Source organism: Coregonus lavaretus (assembly GCF_964263955.1).
Source record: "Coregonus lavaretus genome assembly, chromosome: 4".
Taxonomy (NCBI): Eukaryota; Metazoa; Chordata; class Actinopteri; order Salmoniformes; family Salmonidae; genus Coregonus; species Coregonus lavaretus.
Window position 1 is genome coordinate 69,430,511 of NC_139991.1, and position 18,973 is coordinate 69,449,483.

General features: G+C 40.7%; 1 protein-coding gene across 1 annotated transcript; it reads left to right on the plus strand.

Moving 5' to 3' along the window:
* Positions 1–415: 415 nt before the first annotated feature.
* On the plus strand, positions 416–9,346 carry LOC311127724 (LIM/homeobox protein Lhx2-like; the record flags this gene model as incomplete). Its single annotated transcript, XM_084159592.1, has 5 exons — positions 416–622; positions 1,636–1,838; positions 2,470–2,852; positions 6,817–7,022; positions 9,050–9,346. The coding sequence occupies 5 exons, from the start codon at positions 416–418 to the stop codon at positions 9,344–9,346; spliced, it is 1,296 nt and encodes a 431-aa protein (XP_084015718.1).
* Between the last annotated feature and the right edge of the window lie 9,627 nt (positions 9,347–18,973).

The following is an 18,973-nucleotide window of genomic DNA, read 5'->3' on the forward strand; positions in this document are numbered from 1 at the left end:
GTATTGTCTCCTGGAATAATTTTTGCCTTTTCCATTTTTGTCGTAATGCAAGTTGAACGTTTGCAATAGTCCTTGATCACTTTAATCCGATGACAGACTGAAATTGGTGCATTTTTGTGCATCTTGAAATCTGCAAATTGATCGCGATTACTGGATCCAGAATTTACATTGTGGTTTGCTGGTATGTTTTTATAACACTTCTGAGCTATTGTTTGTAAGTAGTAGGCTATTTTGTATGATTTTCATAACGTGTTCAAAGATGGTGTAAACTATAGCCTATATAGAAAACTGAATATTTACTATAATAATGCCTGCAATTATAAATCACAGTGTTGGAAAAGAAAATGTTTTCCCAATATCTTTATATTTTTTCGTAGTCTACCATCTTTCAATAGATGGGAGCCATTCACCTTAAATGCATGGGCTAAATTTGCGTCTCATGAAAGTTTTGGCTTGCAGATCTGAGGGAGACGCTTGCAAGTGTAGCCCTCCCGCCTCCACGATGCTCTTCCACGGGCTCCCCGGAGGCGAGATGCAGGGGGTCATCGACGAGATGGACCGGAGGGTGAAGGGCGAATCTACCGCCATCAGTTCGGCTATAGACATGGGGGAAACTGAGCCGGTGGGTGAATGCTTTTTTAAAGAAGGACCTGTGCTGTTCAGGCATGTGAAAGCACAAATAACGCTTTCATTTCGAGGGAATATATGCTTAGAAAGTAAACTGTGATTAAAATATAATTATTTATAAGATAGCAAGTAGCACTTAGCCGTTAGCCGTTCATATTTGCAAACCGTGTGTGCGTAAAGTGTTAGTATTTCGTATGCCTCTGAAAAAACATGTTAGCCTACAATAACTTTATCATTTGATTCACGAAGTTTCCTTCCAGATGCATGTACATAGGCCCACCTAGAATTATGGTAAAAACGTTTACACTAAACATGGTCCTATGTCTTCCCATTTTAAGGCCATGCATGTTCATTCACAATCCAATCATTAATTCAAACGGATAATAATCTTGAGCACTTTGATAGCCTATTTAGGTAGGTACTGTATGTTATCTACGCCTATAGCTAGCAGGATAGGTAAGCATTGTTGTAAGAATTGTCCAAAATATCCCATATAAAATAAGGTTATCTTGCAGAAGCATTCAATTGCTTTAAATACAATTATAATGCTTGATCTTTGATTCTTTTTTTATTCGTTTATTAGGCCCAATCGAATACTTTTTGCAATAGGTCAACACGATTCGTTAATTTGTGATAATATTGAGCGTTTCATGTGAAAAAAATGCGCTTGAAAAAAATATTGATAAGGATGCGTAATTACATATATATATTAGATTTTTTTTTTCATTTGTCAAATTTTCCGGCCTAGGCCTACGTGTTAGGCCTACATTTTAGGCATACGTGTTAGGCCTACGTGTTACATCATCCCACATTTAGGGTATATCTAGTGTTACCATTTATCTGTTGCTTTCATGGCTGTATCCCTAAAAAGTATATGAACAAATATGAAATATGTGTGCGTAAAATGTTCACTATTATACGGTATTGGCCTTGACATCCCTTGGTGATATACTATCAAACATGTGTTCTTATTGTAAACATAAAACTGATTTCCCTTTCCCTGTTCAGAGTATGACGTCCATCAACAGCGACCGAGTGGCCTTGTGCGCTGGATGCGGGGGAAAGATATCTGACCGCTACTACTTGCTCGCGGTGGACAAACAGTGGCACATGCGCTGTCTCAAGTGCTGCGAGTGCAAACTCAACCTCGAGTCCGAGCTTACCTGTTTTAGTAAAGACGGCAGCATCTATTGCAAAGAAGATTACTACAGGTAACCAAGATACAACGCTACAGCTATAACAACAACAACAACAACTGGCCAAGCAAGCATGAAAACAAGAGCGATATCCAATTACGCCTACAACTAGCATGCTACTTAGGCGACTTATTACAAACACTTCTAGGCACCAGCTTCTGCTACTCTAATGACAAGCCTGTAACCCCTTTCAGAGAGTCAGTGATGGTATAGGCTAATGTTCCCAAAGCATGGTAGCTTGTTATCCATTCATTATTTACAACATTTTACATTTTAGTCATTTAGAAGACGCTCTTATCCAGAGCGACTTACAGTTAGTGAGTGCATACATTTTTCATACAAATTACAACAAATTAGCCTATACTATTCCATGATTCTGACAGGCCTGTGCTTGCTTTGGATGCTTTACTAGTCTAAACCAAAACATCATATTTTGAAGTGGCAAAAGGACAAGAATACACAAACAAATATGAAGGCCTGAAGGCATGAAACCTTTTACGCATGATAATTCATATGCCTGTATTGCTTAATAACAACTTTACATCAGTGTTCTCCATCATAATGTCCACAAACTAAAGTTTGCTGACCATGTTGTGAATCTAAATTCTGTACGTGTTTGTGTCATCCGCTCTCTTCTCCCAAGCAGGAGGTTTTCCGTCCAGAGGTGCGCCCGGTGCCATCTCGGGATATCGGCGTCGGAGATGGTCATGCGGGCGAGGGACTTGGTCTACCACTTGAACTGTTTCACCTGTACTAGCTGTAACAAAATGCTCACGACTGGAGACCACTTCGGAATGCGGGACAGTCTTGTGTACTGCCGGCTCCACTTTGAGACACTCATACAAGGGGAATATCAAGCGCATTTCAATCACGCGGGGAATGTAGCCTCGGGCAAAGGACTTGGCGAGAGCGGCACGGGCAACTCGCTGGGGATGCCGTATTACAACGGCGTCGGTACGGGACAGAAAGGAAGGCCGAGGAAAAGGAAAAGTCCCGGGCCTGGAGCAGATCTGGCGGCTTACAACGCAGGTAGGACGACTTTGCATATACCGGTTAGCTATTAATGGTTTTATGGTCATCTACAAAAGTGCCACGAAGAAGTAACACACAGTTGTAATGCGGTTGACTAATGTTGAAATGAAAGAAAAAAGGCCTATTCTATTTCATAGTGTGTGTGATATCTCTATTGGAATGAAAGACAATTAAGAGCTAAAGAGTGGACTGATGGACTCATTTGAAATATTTTAGTTTGATGGAAATACACTCTTCTAAAAAAGATCTGTCGCTTATTTCGATGGACTGGGTTACCTACTTACAGTGAGAATGATCATATTTAGTCTGTTTTGGGAAATACAAATGGCTATACAAACTTTGAAACGTTGGAAAACAATGAGAAGTTAATCAGTAGGCCTATGCATAAACTAAATGGTTCCATCTAATTTTACGTAATATTGCACAATGTTGTGCTTTGGATGTTTTTACGCACAGACTAAGCATGCCGTATTTTTAATCTGATGGATATCTATGTTGATTTAGTGAATAACTCACCTTTATTAGACAACATTATTCTAAGAAGATGTATTGTTTGGGAAAAATGAGACGTTCAATGGAGGCCTCTGTTGATTTGTGGAATGGGAGCGGGCTTGGACCTACTGATGCATGCGTCCACTTCCAATCTAATAGATTAAGATAAACTATCTATAATAAAGAAACAAATGCGAAATGAACACGCATAAACCACTAACTAAACGACATGAATGCATTCAAAGAGAAACAGCTTCTGAAGGCCTACTCAATTCTGCATGTCCTACGCTAATACTCTGTATGTTCCATTTCAACATGCTACAGAGTGACGTGTGAATAATGAAATAATCTCTTGAAACACTCCATTGAATATGATTTAAAATGTTATACTTATTTCCATTGAACATTTTCTCATGCACAGTCAATTTAGTCTTCTAAAACCTATCTCAAAACTTGGAACTTGGCTCGTTAAAAAAAGAGAGTGGTTCGATGTGAAAGATTTTTAGACGACAATAGAAGCAGACAAGTGGAAAATAGCTCAGATGGGGAGTAGGACTTCAAAAAAGATGAGAGAGAGAGTAAGAGAGAGATGACCAAATTCCCAGCCCCACTTTCACTTGTTGAGTCTCGCAGTTTGTTGGGTTTTTGGGTCGGTAAATCAATGTCGGATTGCTTGTAGAAGATGGGAGCACCTGTGTAGAATCCTGATGAAAACTTCCCCAGTGAGGCTGGAGAGCAAGTCTCCCACATCCAGTTATATGTTATCCCTTCATAAATAAAGAACCGACTTGCGCACCACCTAGTAGCTCTTGATGTGTAATACTTTTGTGGGAAAAAACACACGACTGACATTTTGAAAAGCGATACTTGTTATACAGTATGCCTACTTATCATTCATATACTTAGTTACATGAGTAGGATCAGGCCTAATAAGGATAGGCCTAGATATACTGTATATCAGTGGAGGCTGCTGAGGGGGAGGACGGCTCATAATAATGGCCGGAACGGAGCGAATGGAATGGAATGACACCATTATTACACCTACTCCGCTCCAGTCATTACCACGAGCCCGTCCTCCCCAATGAACGTTCCACCAACCTCCTGTGCTGCATATCTGTTTTTTGAGAATAGGTTGTATTGATATACAATCTACATTTGTGTAGCTCAATATTGCGGTGGCATAAGGTGATTTGAATAAGAAAGGCGAATAGTCGAAAGCTGTAGTAAGCACTTGAGTTAAACATGAACGGCGCTAATAGTTACAAGATTAGATCAATTCTCTGGCATTCTGCTTTGGGAAAAGAGATTTTGGATTTGCTTTCCATAACATTTTGAAATGTACAGTTCTGAGTGTGCTTCACTAACCATGAACATGAAAATGTAATTACATAATATTTATACATTATTTTAAAGGCCTATTTTATAAACAAATATATTTTTTTAGTCAGGATTGTGGTGTACAATTGATATATAAATGGGTAGTATTATTTGCACAATTTCCCTCCAAATCTGATATATAAATACATAAATAAATCAACTTATATAGGCCTAGACCTATCTTTCTTTTCTCTGACCCACTTCTCTGACCCTAAATCTCAAATCTAATGAAATTCTAGCATGCAGTGTTATACAATATCAAATAAGGCATTTATTTCTATTTTCTTTCTATTTTCTTTCTTTCTTTCTTTCTTTCTTTCTTTCTTTCTTTCTTTCTTTCTTTCTTTCTTTCTTTCTTTCTTTCTTTCTTTCTGTTTTAGAATGTTGCTGCCACCTGAGGGTGTTTGTTGAAATTTCTTTCATCATCATTTTGAGGTCCAGATTCTATCAAACCCTGACTTCACTTCACTGCATAACATTGTTCCTTCACTGTGAAAAATAAGTCTATTAAACCCTGACTTCACTTCACTGCATAACATTGTCCCTTCACAGTGAAAAATAAGTATATCAAACCCTGACTGCACTGCATAACATTGTCCCTTCACTGTGAAAAATAAGTATATCAAACTCTGACTGCACTGCATAACATTGTCCCTTCACTGTGAAAAATAGGTCTATTAAACCCTGACTTCACTTCACTGCATAACACTGTTCCTTCACAGTGAAAAATAAGTATATCAAACCCTGACTGCACTGCATAACATTGTCCCTTCACTGTGAAAAATAAGTATATCAAACTCTGACTGCACTGCATAACATTGTCCCTTCACTGTGAAAAATAAGTATATCAAACCCTGACTGCACTGCATAACATTGTCCCTTCACTGTGAAAAATAAGTATATCAAACCCTGACTGCACTGCATAACATTGTCCCTTCACTGTGAAAAATAAGTATATCAAACCCTGACTGCACTGCATAACATTGTCCCTTCACTGTGAAAAATAAGTATATCAAACCCTGACTGCACTGCATAACATTGTCCCTTCACTGTGAAAAATAAGTATATCAAACCCTGACTGCACTGCATAACACTGTTCCTTCACAGTGAAAAATAAGTATATCAAACCCTGACTGCACTGCATAACACTGACCCTTCACTGTGAAAATGCATGCCATATTTATTTTCTGCAGTGTGGTGAATTCCAGCAGCCAAAACTCTGTGTTAAGCCTGAAGGTGTTCTTTTGGCAAAAGTCCTTAATATGCACTAGGCATTTCCCATTGTATTACCTCTTGACTCTTTTGGCAAATGGATTTGTTGTCTCAGTTTTTTAAGGAATGATCAGTAACACTTTACAGTGATTTTTCCAGTAAATACAACAACTATTGTATTGTTACACTGTACTTACAGAAGCAAAAAGGAAACATGTTGTAACCTCAGTCTAATAATGAGCAATTGCAATACTTTTTTACACTGTACTACTTACACAGTGATGAGAACACTAAAGATATTTGTTGCTACCCAGTCAATCTCGTGCGTTTTTCATGTCAACCCCACATATTATTTATTTATTTATTTATATTATTTATTTCATTTTCTCTCAGAGTTGTGGGTATTAAGGAGTAATGAGCTTTCCTGTCAACAAATAAGACACACAGTCTGTCTGCCATAGCATTCACAAAAACAACAGCAACAACAACAACAACAACACATTGAAAAACTCTGATTATATAATCCCAATGATGACATGATAAGAACAGTAAATGTAATCTCAGTAAACGGAGAAGTAAAATCTCGCGTAATTTGGTCAGCTGCGTGATACATTACTGTATCTATACTTGATAGAAATTTAGAGTTCCGGCGGATTGCGAAGTTTCGACCCTCGCAAAAAGAAACGCTCAGCCCACTAAATCTCGGCAGATTCTCCGGTCTACACGCAGAATCTGCCCACGGGAGATTACAATAAATTAAATTCCATGAAAATGGTCAACAAAGTATCGTACATATCTTATTGTATGGTATGGTATCATAATGTATTGTATCATATCGTAACCATGAACTAAAGTGTGTGTGTTGTCCTGCCCCCTCCAGCGTTAAGTTGTAACGAGAATGACGGGGACCACCTGGACCGAGACTCCCACTACTCCTCCAGCTCCAAGTCCAAGCGTATGCGCACCTCCTTCAAACACCACCAGCTGAGGACCATGAAATCCTACTTTGCCATCAACCACAATCCGGACGCCAAGGACCTGAAACAGTTGGCCCAGAAGACAGGTCTCACCAAACGGGTGCTGCAGGTGAGAAAGAGGATTCCTTTTATAAAGGATAATTATTTACACACATGTATGTTATTGTATATAGTCCACTGCTGGGCCCATATTGAAAAAGTCTCTCAGAGTATGAGTACTGATCTAGGATCAGCTTTACATTTTAGATCATAACAATAATAAAGATGCTAGGGACAGGGGGACCAGATCCTAGAGCAGCACTTCTACTCTGAGACGAATACCGGCCTTGATGCTCATTGGATAAGTGCAAACTACATTGCATTTCACCAGTCACAAATACTGTACATCATACTTATTTGTTCTGGATATCTGCATGCTTCGGTTTAGTGCACCACAGTCCCAACATGTACATACAGTATCTCTGAGCCCAAGCTACTTCATTTCTCAGATCATTTTATCCAAACGGAGTTCACCATGGTATTCAATATACTGTATGAGGCTGTGGCCTGTGCAGGAATCCACAAAGGGCTGTATTTGGACATGCTCAGTTTAGCAGTGAGATAGTGCATCACTTTATCCTTGTGATAATGCGTTAACAAGGCTAGCTGTGTGGTTGCATTGATCTGGTAATGCTGTAATGTTTACCTCTGTGGTAATGTAGTATTTAGGAGTATGATAATGTATTAACTGTGAGATGTCATGATAACGCTATTATGCTACTGTAAATTGATTGTTTAGTGGTGTTCAGTGGTAAGGTAAGGTACTATCTGTGCTGTGATAATGTGGCAATGAAACACATGATAATGTTGATAACAACCTGGGCCTAATTTGATGGTAAAAATACTTTAAAGTACTACTTAAGTAGTTTTGTGGGGTATTTGTACTTTACTATTTAGATTTTGGACAACTTTTACTTTTACTCCACTACATTCCTAATGAAAATATGTACTTTTTACTCCATACATTTTCCCTGACACCCAAAATTACTTGTTACATTTCGAATGCTCAGGCAGGACAGCAATATGGTCCAATTCACGCACCTATCAATATAACGCGTTGTCATCCCTACTGCATCTGATCTGGCGGACTCACTAAACACAAATACTGTGTTTGTAAGTGATGTCTGAGCAATGGTGTGCCCCTAGCTGTCCGTAAATAAATAGAAAAAAGACAAAATTGTGCCGTCTGGTTTGCTTAATATAAGGAATTTGATGTAAAGCGTTTACTTAACTTTTTACTTTTACTCAAGTATGACAGTTGAGTACTTTTTCCACCACTGTACTTAAGCACATTTAAAACCAGATACTTTTAGACAAGTAGTATTTTACCGGGTGACTTTTGCTTTTACTTTAGTCATTTTCTATTAAGGTATCTTTACTTTTACTAAAGTATGACAATTTAGTACTTTTTCCACCACTGTATTGCGTACTAGTTTTACATGTAGTAGTAGTAAATATTGACATAACATAATATTATAAATTGCGCTCCCTGTATCTGTACTGTGGTGATAATGAAAATAACAATGGTGTAAAATGCAAGACAAATCTAGCAGGGAAGTTTTTGATTTATGTAATCGCTTAAGTAATACGATTATCCCAATGGCCAACCTATTTCCATCCCATTCAACATAATCTGCACAATTACACAAGAGTAAAAACATTTAGTCCTCACACAATCAGTAGAGATATCTCTTGGTATAAGTCATAGCCTATCAAGAGAGGATCTAAAGCTTTTTTAAATGTATTTTTTTATGTGAGAAAAAAGTGTCAGCGAGTTATCATACCAGCTGTTTAGCATTCGATAGGGGAATTCAAAAACACACAACGGACCATTTGCACAAGTATAAACAACTGCAAATGAGAAAAAACAGACATGCTGTAAAACACGGATCTAATGAACAAAACGAGGACAACAAAGCCAACGTTTGGCTTTGATGAATTTCATTTTTCATGTTTGTCGTTTTGATTTGAAACAGTCTCCCCCTCCCCCCTCTTTCTCTAACCCCCCCCCCCCCCCCCCGCAGCCCAGGCTTTTGTTTACCACACTAACACTTTTCTAATGAGCAATCATTTAAATATTTTTTTGGTTCTTTGAAGGTTTGGTTCCAAAACGCCCGGGCCAAGTTTAGACGGAACCTCCTACGTCAGGAGAGCACAGGGATGGACAAGGTGTCGGATGGGTCCACTCTACCAGGGGGGTCGCCTTCGGGCCCTCACTCCGAGCTCTCCAACGCCTCAATGAGTCCTTCCAGCACCCACACCGCCCTCACGGACCTGACCAGCCCCTCTATTCCGTCGGTTAACCATGTACTGACCGCCGTGCCGGGGGGCATGGACCCACACGACTCCATGAGTATGAGTCCTTCCCAGACCACCCTTACCAGCCTCTTCTGATATCACCCACCCCCACCCCACCCCACCCCATCCCAGACCACCCTTACCAGCCTCTTCTGATATCACCCACCCCCACCCCACCCCATCCCAGACCACCCTTACCAGCCTCTTCTGATATCACCCACCCCACCCCACCCCACCCCTCCCTAAACCCATCCAACACCCCTCCAGCTCACTCAAAGACTAAGAGACTGAAGAGTGAGACACTTAAATACATTATATTCCCCATGGACCTTAGGTTACTGCACCGTCTATTTCTAGTCTTTGTATGAGTAGCAACTAAAGCCTTACGGAGCGGTCGGCTTGATTTCGTCAAGAGCTGAAGATACTTTTTCTGTTTTCATCTTTGTTTCCTTTCCATGTTGGCAGACTGACACTACCCTCACCCGAGATGTGGATTCTCACTCCACCACCCGACCACTCTGTTTCTAGGTAGAGATCAAAAACAAACAAAAAAAAAACAATGGAAAAGGACTGTGAAACTGAAAATGTATTTGGAAAAAACATTGGGGAGTGTAAAATGCAGATACAAAGTACTGTAGCAAGGTTATCCGGAAGACTCTAGCGTGCCTTATACATTTTATGACACTGAGGAAAACCTGATCAGATAGATGTCTGATCTAGGTGGCATATTTCTTGAAAGATTTAGTTGAAGGATGGGTGCACCACTGACAAACTGCATATGCTTACAACATGGCAATAAAAGCCAATCTATTTTACAATTCACTCTGCACACAGTGAGGACTGATCGATGAAATAGAAATAGCATGGATGAGAATTAGAATTCCATTGATAAAGTTAATATAAAGATATCATGGTCATAATCTTTTAGACTCAGTCATTACTTGCAGTACACACCAGTAATAGTTGGTTACAGCTTCAATATTTTGTAACAATAAACTGTCATGTACAGAAATTAGATATAATGTATATTGATATCTGACTCGTTGCTTGATGGAATTGCAATGATACTATTTACAGTCACCATTTGAATACACAACACAAGTAGCTACAACATATCTAACGAATTTTCAGCATCACACTGTTTGGATTACGAATTGATAGCTGTAACATATGGATGAAGTTTTCATATTGGGGATATTATCTGGCTATTTGAATATTGGCTCATTCGTCACGACATAGAGTTTATATCAGTTTATTTCAGTATAGTGTACCATATACACTTCCACACGTCAAAGAGGGCAGTCATGCACACGTACAAACACACAAACACACACACACACACACACACACACACACACACACACACACACACACACACACACACACACACACACACACACACACTCACAGTCACACGCACACACTCACACGCACACACTCACACACACACACACACACACACACACACACACACACACACCGTACATACCTCAGTCTGAAGGTATTTTTATGTTCTTACTTCTGAAACCCAGCACTCTGATTTTGATTCTAAAAGTCCCCACAATGTAGGATTATAATACATAAGAAATGTGCTTAGAACTGAGATGCTTTATGGGTACATCCAACAATGGCACCCCTAATCTAAAAAAATCAAAAAGACCACTTCAAAATACTTATTTGGAATTGTCTGCACAAAACATGGTTGATTGAAATTGTCACCACCAAACTGTTCCTTGTGGGGACCTGTCTGAATATTGGTGTTGATACACAGAGAAACTAAATCAGGGATTTGTGTAGTTGGCAAGTAAACCAACTTTACCTGGGTCGTGTTCATTCGGACACACAGTAGCAAAATGTTTTGTAATGGAAAACGGAAATGAGCATTTCTTATTGGACAAATTCACATAGTACCTCCTCGTTTTGGACTGTTGTTTTCCTGTTTGGTGCCTACTGGAAGCTGGTAGGACTAGGAGTGTTTCTGACATGGAGAATCAAGCTGCCTTCCTTTTGACTGTGACTACCTTTATCTATGGATGAGGATGGTGCTCTTACCTTATCTTTACCCTTGTGTGCATGGAGAGCTGCTGTTGGGATTCAACATCCCTTTAACCACACAGTCTTTAGTTTGTTTGTTTGTCCTTCCATTCTTGTACAGTTGCCCCCTTTTGATGTACTTAAGCCTTCAGCTCTTTCAAAACATAAAATGGTGGACAAAACATGACCTGGTCTGTTGTTTTTGTGAAGTTACTACCTATAGGATATCACACACTCTCACACACACACAATGCATGTGCACAGACGTGAACCTAGACGTTTTTATTGTATTTTCTGTGTATAAAAGTAAGGAATACTTGTGGTGTTCCACAGGGTTCTATTTTCGGTTCGTTGGAATCCGGTTGGAGGGCCACCTTGTCTTGAAAGAGAGATAGATATCCACACACTATTGAATGCCCCAGCTGTTTTGTTGCTGTGAGAGACCACCTTGTCTCAACATCGTTGCTTTGCCTTTTTCCAATGACGTTTAAAAATAATTTATCTCATTTGGATTATATTGTAATTTGTGTCGTTTAGCAGAAACTCTTAACATTACAACAAGGAGGCTGAATGACAGTACAATTACTGGATGCATCTACATTTTCTGTCCATACAGTTTTTTTTTAAATACGGTGCTTCCACTCACACTAGGAAATCAGCTTGCTGTGGCTGGCAGCTCACCAGAAAAATCTCATCATAAAATAGACGTTTCGTAGAGGGAGCCTTTCTCCTATGAGTTTGAGCAATATGTGTTCAATTTTCACATGGCACCAGCGTCATCCAGACCAGCTGAGTCGAATTACTGAGGTCTGAAGAATGTTCTCTTAAAAACGTATTCAAATAACTTTGGTAAAATAAATATAAACTGAAGCTTTAACAGTCATGTGTTTTTTTCTCTTTAATGACCCTCTTGCTTGGTTTTTTGGCCTTAAGTCATCCTGTACAGAAAGAGGGGAATTGGTCGAAAAAGAAAGAGTAAGAACACAGGAAGTCTGCAATTTTGAAGTTTTGAGGTATGGTCAACAGCAAGAGGTCAATAGTACAGGTAATTGTTAATGTGACCACAAGTTGATAATAATAAAAATGGTTTGACTTAAAAAAAAAGTTGGCTATATTATTTACCATGTACCTAAGATCTACTAAGAAATTACAATGTTATGAGAGGAAATGTACTCTTACATTCCTAATAGTCACATTTTTGGGACTATTCCATTGGTTCCATTAAACCTGGCAAGCTAAATCAAATGCACCTAAAATACTTTAAAGGGGCAATCTGCAGTTCAAACAATAACAAAACCGGCGCTCTGCCACTGATTTGGTAAATAGCTGAGGGATGGGGCTGAAGAAATGTAACCCATCTCAAATTCATAGACAGAGCTATAAATGCAAGGACTGACCATCTATGAGATCAGAAATATAGTTTCAACCATGTTTTGAGGCTATAAAGTGTTTGTTTACAATGACTTTGTTTACAAACAAAAGATAAAACAAGCTTATTTGTTGGGTTCTGTTCTGATGGGAACCGACAATTGAACTAAACTCATGAGGCATTTCTAAGTTATATTCTTCAAGAATCAATGGGTAAATTTAATTAATTTAAAAGTCAAAAAATTGATGTAGCAATAGCAGATTGCCCCTTTGAAGTATTTGAAAGTATTTGATCATGATCTGGTACATTTTAATTGTCACCAAGCACAAACTACAGATGTAAAATCTTCTGCAGCAACAGGAATAATCCTGCAGCAACAGGAAATGTGAATTATTATATGGAATATAATTAACATAGAATTTGGGTCGTCCACGTACAGTATATTAGGAATGTACCTCATGTAGTCCCCTGTAGCTCAATTGGTAGAGCATGACGCTTGCAACGCCAGGGTTGTGGGTTCGTTTCCCACGGGGGCCAGAATGAAAAATGTATGCACTCACTAACTGTAAGTCGCTCTGGATAAGAGCATCTGCTAAATGACTAAAATGTAAATGTAATGTTATGGATATCAAGGAAGTAGTACAATATGTTGTGTCCATTATGCACCAAACGGAAGAAAACTGATTAAAACATAGAGGGACTACCTGGACTTGTCCAATAAGAAACACTCATTTTTTGTTTTCCGTTGCGTGACCCACTGAACACGAACCTGGTGAGTCAGCTATTTGCTTACACTAGCCACAGCTGGGGGATCGTAATGTCAAGTGCAAAACAATGGTAATAGTAGCCTGCTAACACCTGTCTACATTCTACAGGAGCAGGAAGCTATCTTAACGCTGCTGAAACGACTAGATTATACACGTTCGACTTTGAGATATCTCATACAGTGGGGGGAAAAAGTATTTAGTCAGCCACCAATTGTGCAAGTTCTCCCACTTAAAAAGATGAGAGAGGCCTGTAATTTTCATCATAGGTACACGTCAACTATGACAGACAAATTGAGAAAAAAAATTCCAGAAAATCACATTGTAGGATTTTTAATGAATTTATTTGCAAATTATGGTGGAAAATAAGTATTTGGTCACCTACAAACAAGCAAGATTTCTGGCTCTCACAGACCTGTAACTTCTTCTTTAAGAGGCTCCTCTGTCCTCCACTCGTTACCTGTATTAATGGCACCTGTTTGAACTTGTTATCAGTATAAAATACACCTGTCCACAACCTCAAACAGTCACACTCCAAACTCCACTATGGCCAAGACCAAAGAGCTGTCAAAGGACACCAGAAACAAAATTGTAGACCTGCACCAGGCTGGGAAGACTGAATCTGCAATAGGTAAGCAGCTTGGTTTGAAGAAATCAACTGTGGGAACAATTTTTAGGAAATGGAAGACATACAAGACCACTGATAATCTCCCTCGATCTGGGGCTCCACGCAAGATATCACCCCGTGGGGTCAAAATGATCACAAGAACGGTGAGCAAAAATCCCAGAACCACACGGGGGGACCTAGTGAATGACCTGCAGAGAGCTGGGACCAAAGTAACAAAGCCTACCATCAGTAACACACTACGCCGCCAGGGACTCAAATCCTGCAGTGCCAGACGTGTCCCCCTGCTTAAGCCAGTACATGTCCAGGCCCATCTGAAGTTTGCTAGAGTGCATTTGGATGATACAGAAGAAGATTGGGAGAATGTCATATGGTCAGATGAAACCAAAATAGAACTTTTTGGTAAAAACTCAACTCGTCATGTTTGGAGGACAAAGAATGCTGAGTTGCATCCAAAGAACACCATACCTACTGTGAAGCATGGAGGTGGAAACATCATGCTTTGGGGCTGTTTTTCTGCAAAGGGACCAGGACGACTGATCCGTGTAAAGGAAAGAATGAATGGGGCCATGTATTGTGAGATTTTGAGTGAAAACCTCCTTCCATCAGCAAGGGCATTGAAGATGAAACGTGGCTGGGTCTTTCAGCATGACAATGATCCCAAACACACCGCCCGGGCAACGAAGGAGTGGCTTCGTAAGAAGCATTTCAAGGTCCTGGAGTGGCCTAGCCAGTCTCCAGATCTCAACCCCATAGAAAATCTTTGGACGGAGTTGAAAGTCCGTGTTGCCCAGCGACAGCCCCAAAACATCACTGCTCTAGAGGAGATCTGCATGGAGGAATGGGCCAAAATACCAGCAACAGTGTGTGAAAACCTTGTGAAGACTTACAGAAAACGTTTGACCTGTGTCATTGCCAACAAAGGGTATATAACAAAGTATTGAGAAACTTTTGTTATTGACCAAATACTTATTTTCCACCATCATTTGCAAATAAATTCATTAAAAATCCTACAATGTGATTTTCTGGATTTTTTTTCCTCATTTTGTCTGTCATAGTTGACGTGTACCTATGATGAAAATTACAGGCCTCTCTCATCTTTTTAAGTGGGAGAACTTGCACAATTGGTGGCTGACTAAATACTTTTTCCCCCACTGTAGCTATAAACATTTGTTTGATAGCTGCAGTATCAGCTATTTCATATTAAAAAAGAGTTGTTTTGTTCAACATTTCGCTTCACTTCTTCCGTGGAGCTTCATAATTACTACTATTGGTCCCCTGGCCAATTAAAATGTTGTAATCATGTTTGCTCAAATATGGGCATAATTCTATAAAATTGCTGAGAAAGAAGACAATCTGACCAGTGATCAGAAGATACTGTCTAATAGCTAGATATGAAGCCTGCCCTGGATAGAAGACAATCTGACCAGGGATCAGAAGATACTGTCTAATAACTAGATATGAAGCCTGCCCTGGATAGAAGACAATCTGACCAGGGATCAGAAGATACTGTCTAATAGCTAGATATGAAGCCTGCCCTGGATAGAAGACAATCTGACCAGGGATCAGAAGATACTGTCTAATAGCTAGATATGAAGCCTGCCCTGGGTAGAAGACAATCTGACCAGGGATCAGAAGATACTGTCTAATAGCTAGATATGAAGCCTGCCCTGGGTAGAAGGAGGCTAAACACAATGCCATCTAATGTCATTCTAATGAGCCAAATTCAGGTTAGCTAGAACTTCCTGTCTGTATGATCACTTTGAAATGAGGCTGACGGAGTACAGTGGCTGACAATGAAACCAGCAGACCTTGTGGCCCTCAGGGTTCAAATAAAACAGCCTACCCTGATCCTCACATTCACCTATTTATGCTATTTATGTCAGTTTAAAGTCAACTGTGTGTGTGTGTGTGTGTGTGTGTGAGTGTGTGTGAGTGTGTGTGAGTGAGTGTGTGTTTGTGTTTGTGAGATTGTTTGTGTGTGTGTGAGTGTGTGTGTGTGTGTGTGTGTGTGTGTGTGTGTGTGTGTGTGAGTGAGTGTGTGTTTGTGTTTGTGAGATTGTTTGTGTGTGTGTGAGTGTGTGTGTGTGTGTGTGTGTGTGTGAGTGTGAGTGTGAGTGTGTGTGTATGTATGGAGCAGGGATCACAGCACATTTGCTCGACAGGCCCCGTCGCTCCGATCGTCCCCTCGGGGCCTTCAAGGTGGATCACTGTCTGGCGCCCGGGAGCAACGCTGCGATCTGAGCGGTGCTTATCACTATGCCCCCCTCGCCCCATCACCCACACCGCCCGGGCCAGGCGTATTATCAACATTTCTGTCACATGGGATTCGATGGGCGCCTCCTCCACCCCATCGCCCTTTCACTAAGAATCAGGGACCGAGGCAAGTGACGTGAAACTTGGACAAGGCTCAATGTCTCGTCAACCGCCAATTACTCTGAGAGAAGGGGGGGGGGGGGGGGGGGGGTTGGGTGATAGTGTGTGTGTGTGGGGGGGGGGGGGGGGGGGCAGGGTGGTGGGGTATTTCCCTCTCTCCTACTCTTCATCAACTCCTCATCCTCCTCCCCAGTAAGCTGACATGTTGTACGAAACATGGCAGTCAGTGTGTCTAGTAAAAACATGGGGGATATTCAAATCCTGAGACTTCTGACAATGCCAAAGTGTGAAGTTTCCAGGTTTCATAAAATGGCAAGGCATACTTTCAGCTACACTGCTCTTGGAACAACCAAAATCTTAGTTCACTCAACCCCGAGTTGACATTCCCTATTTAGACTGTGGTGTAATTCCAACCAGCAAATGGTTTGTTTAGTTTGTGGGCACTTCCCTGTCGATTTTGTCCCCAACACCCATTACTTTGGTCAATTCCTGGGTGTAGACCAAATAACAGACACTCAATCATGGATTCCCATGCAGGGACATCTGAAGCCACTACACTTTAGAGTCACTTTGATTACTAAATACGTGTCATAGTAACACAGAGTAGAGCAGCAGGCCCAAAAACCGAGTGCTATACCCGCCTTTATAATTGAGGGATAAACTTTGTTTATTTTGCTCTAGTTATCTCCAATCAACACCAAAATAAATGTGGTCGCATTGCTTGGTTTTAAGAGGTGACAGTGGATATTAAGAAGATGTGTTCTGTTTTAGTCTTGGTTTCTGGTCATTTCTTTGTTTTATCCTGTGTAAACAATTACATGGGAAAATATGAGGCTGACGAGTCGCTATGAGATTTGGCAGTGAGAGACTTCTCTGAATTTACAAAACAGCTCAGTAATCACATCATTTTATGGTGTGTTAATGGAAGCCTATGGTCTGTTAAAAAAAAAAGAATAGATCAATGGTGTGGTCTTTAGGGAGGATCTTAAAATGGCTCACAAACATGTATCACCCAGTGGAATCATGTGAGAAGTGTAAAGCAGAACATATTCCAAATAGAAAGGGGGCCAGATTAAAGCCCTGGGGGACACCACCAGAAATCAATATTTTTATAGGCACAGATTTGGCTATTAAACTATTATATTTGAACAATCTAAGCCACAATTCAAACCACCTCTAGACATTCCTAGATAATTCCGTCCTGTTCAGATGCCATTGTTGCTGACAGTGTCTTAAGTATAGCACTTGAATTTTAGGCATACAGAGTCCATGGATTGGGGAGTTGATGTCCTTAACTTCTAGGTGTATGAAGTGTATTGACTGTAAACTGTATAAGAATTGAGAATAGGTTCATGACTAGCCTCATACCCCACCTTCTATATAGCCCTCCCCTTTCCACCGGCCTTCGGCAATAGCAGACAGAGCCTGAAGCAATTCACATATCAGGTCAACAACTATGCTTGATTTTCTGGACGATTAGTCTGGGGCAATAGGATGGAGGCGGGGTGGTGTTGAGGGCATGGGCTTGGGGGGGGGGGGGGGGGGGGGGGGGTGACCTGGATCATAGGCCAGCTCTCAGGCCAAGCTGAATCGAGTTCACCCCCCAACCTCACAGAAACCAGCCACAGTTAAGTTGGGTGCTAAAACTAGTCTTTGAGAAAGACCAAATGTGCTGCACACATGCAGAGCCTTCTCTTGTGTTCAAATAAAGACAGGCGATGAGGGCTTTAACAGTGAGCATGCAATCCTAAAAGCGCACGACAGGGCAACGATGAAATAGTGGGCCCTATAACCTTTAATACGCAATATTATGACCTCTTCTCTTCCATTGAAGTCTTCATCAGGCTAAAATGTTTGGGCATTAGTCTTATCGCTGTCAGCACTCAAATATGCGCAACGCCAAATTGAGTCGAAATAGTCATTGCTGTGCCTCGACCCGCTGTGAAATGTGACATCACACATCGTATATAACCTGTAAATTCATGTTTTACCCCACTGTCCTGCGTTATACTGAATTACTGCTTATTGTCATTCGCACTTGTCTTCTCGAGGCAGGATGTTTTAATTCAGTATGTAATTTAACACTGGCCCCCCTATTGGGTTTCTCTCCAGGCAGGTTTCCTTTGGGCACGGACGGAGTGGGACTAAATGAGGAATTTGGAGTAAAGAGGGACTTTTACGGGGTGAGCACAAGCAGTAATCACCTCCAATCATCTCAGAGACCATCAAACCTCTCCTCTGGCTACTACATCAGTGAGCTTCGGGGAACACTCCCCCCAACGAAACTCTTTGATCTCAACGTGCACCACACCTTCGACCAGACACCCCCAGCCCTTCTTGCCTGTGCGTCAGTTTAACCCTTCCCCAGTGGAACCTTTGGCAGCGGTGCTGTTTGGTGAGCTCTGAAATGTGAACTGATAAATGAAGAAATAGGATCCTATTATAAAAGACGTACTGTATCAGCAAAGATGTAATGAAGCTTTTCCTTTTTCCTGTGGCTGTTCCTCAATCTTCCTGTGGATCACTGTTTGTTGAAGATGTACAGAGCTGTCTGG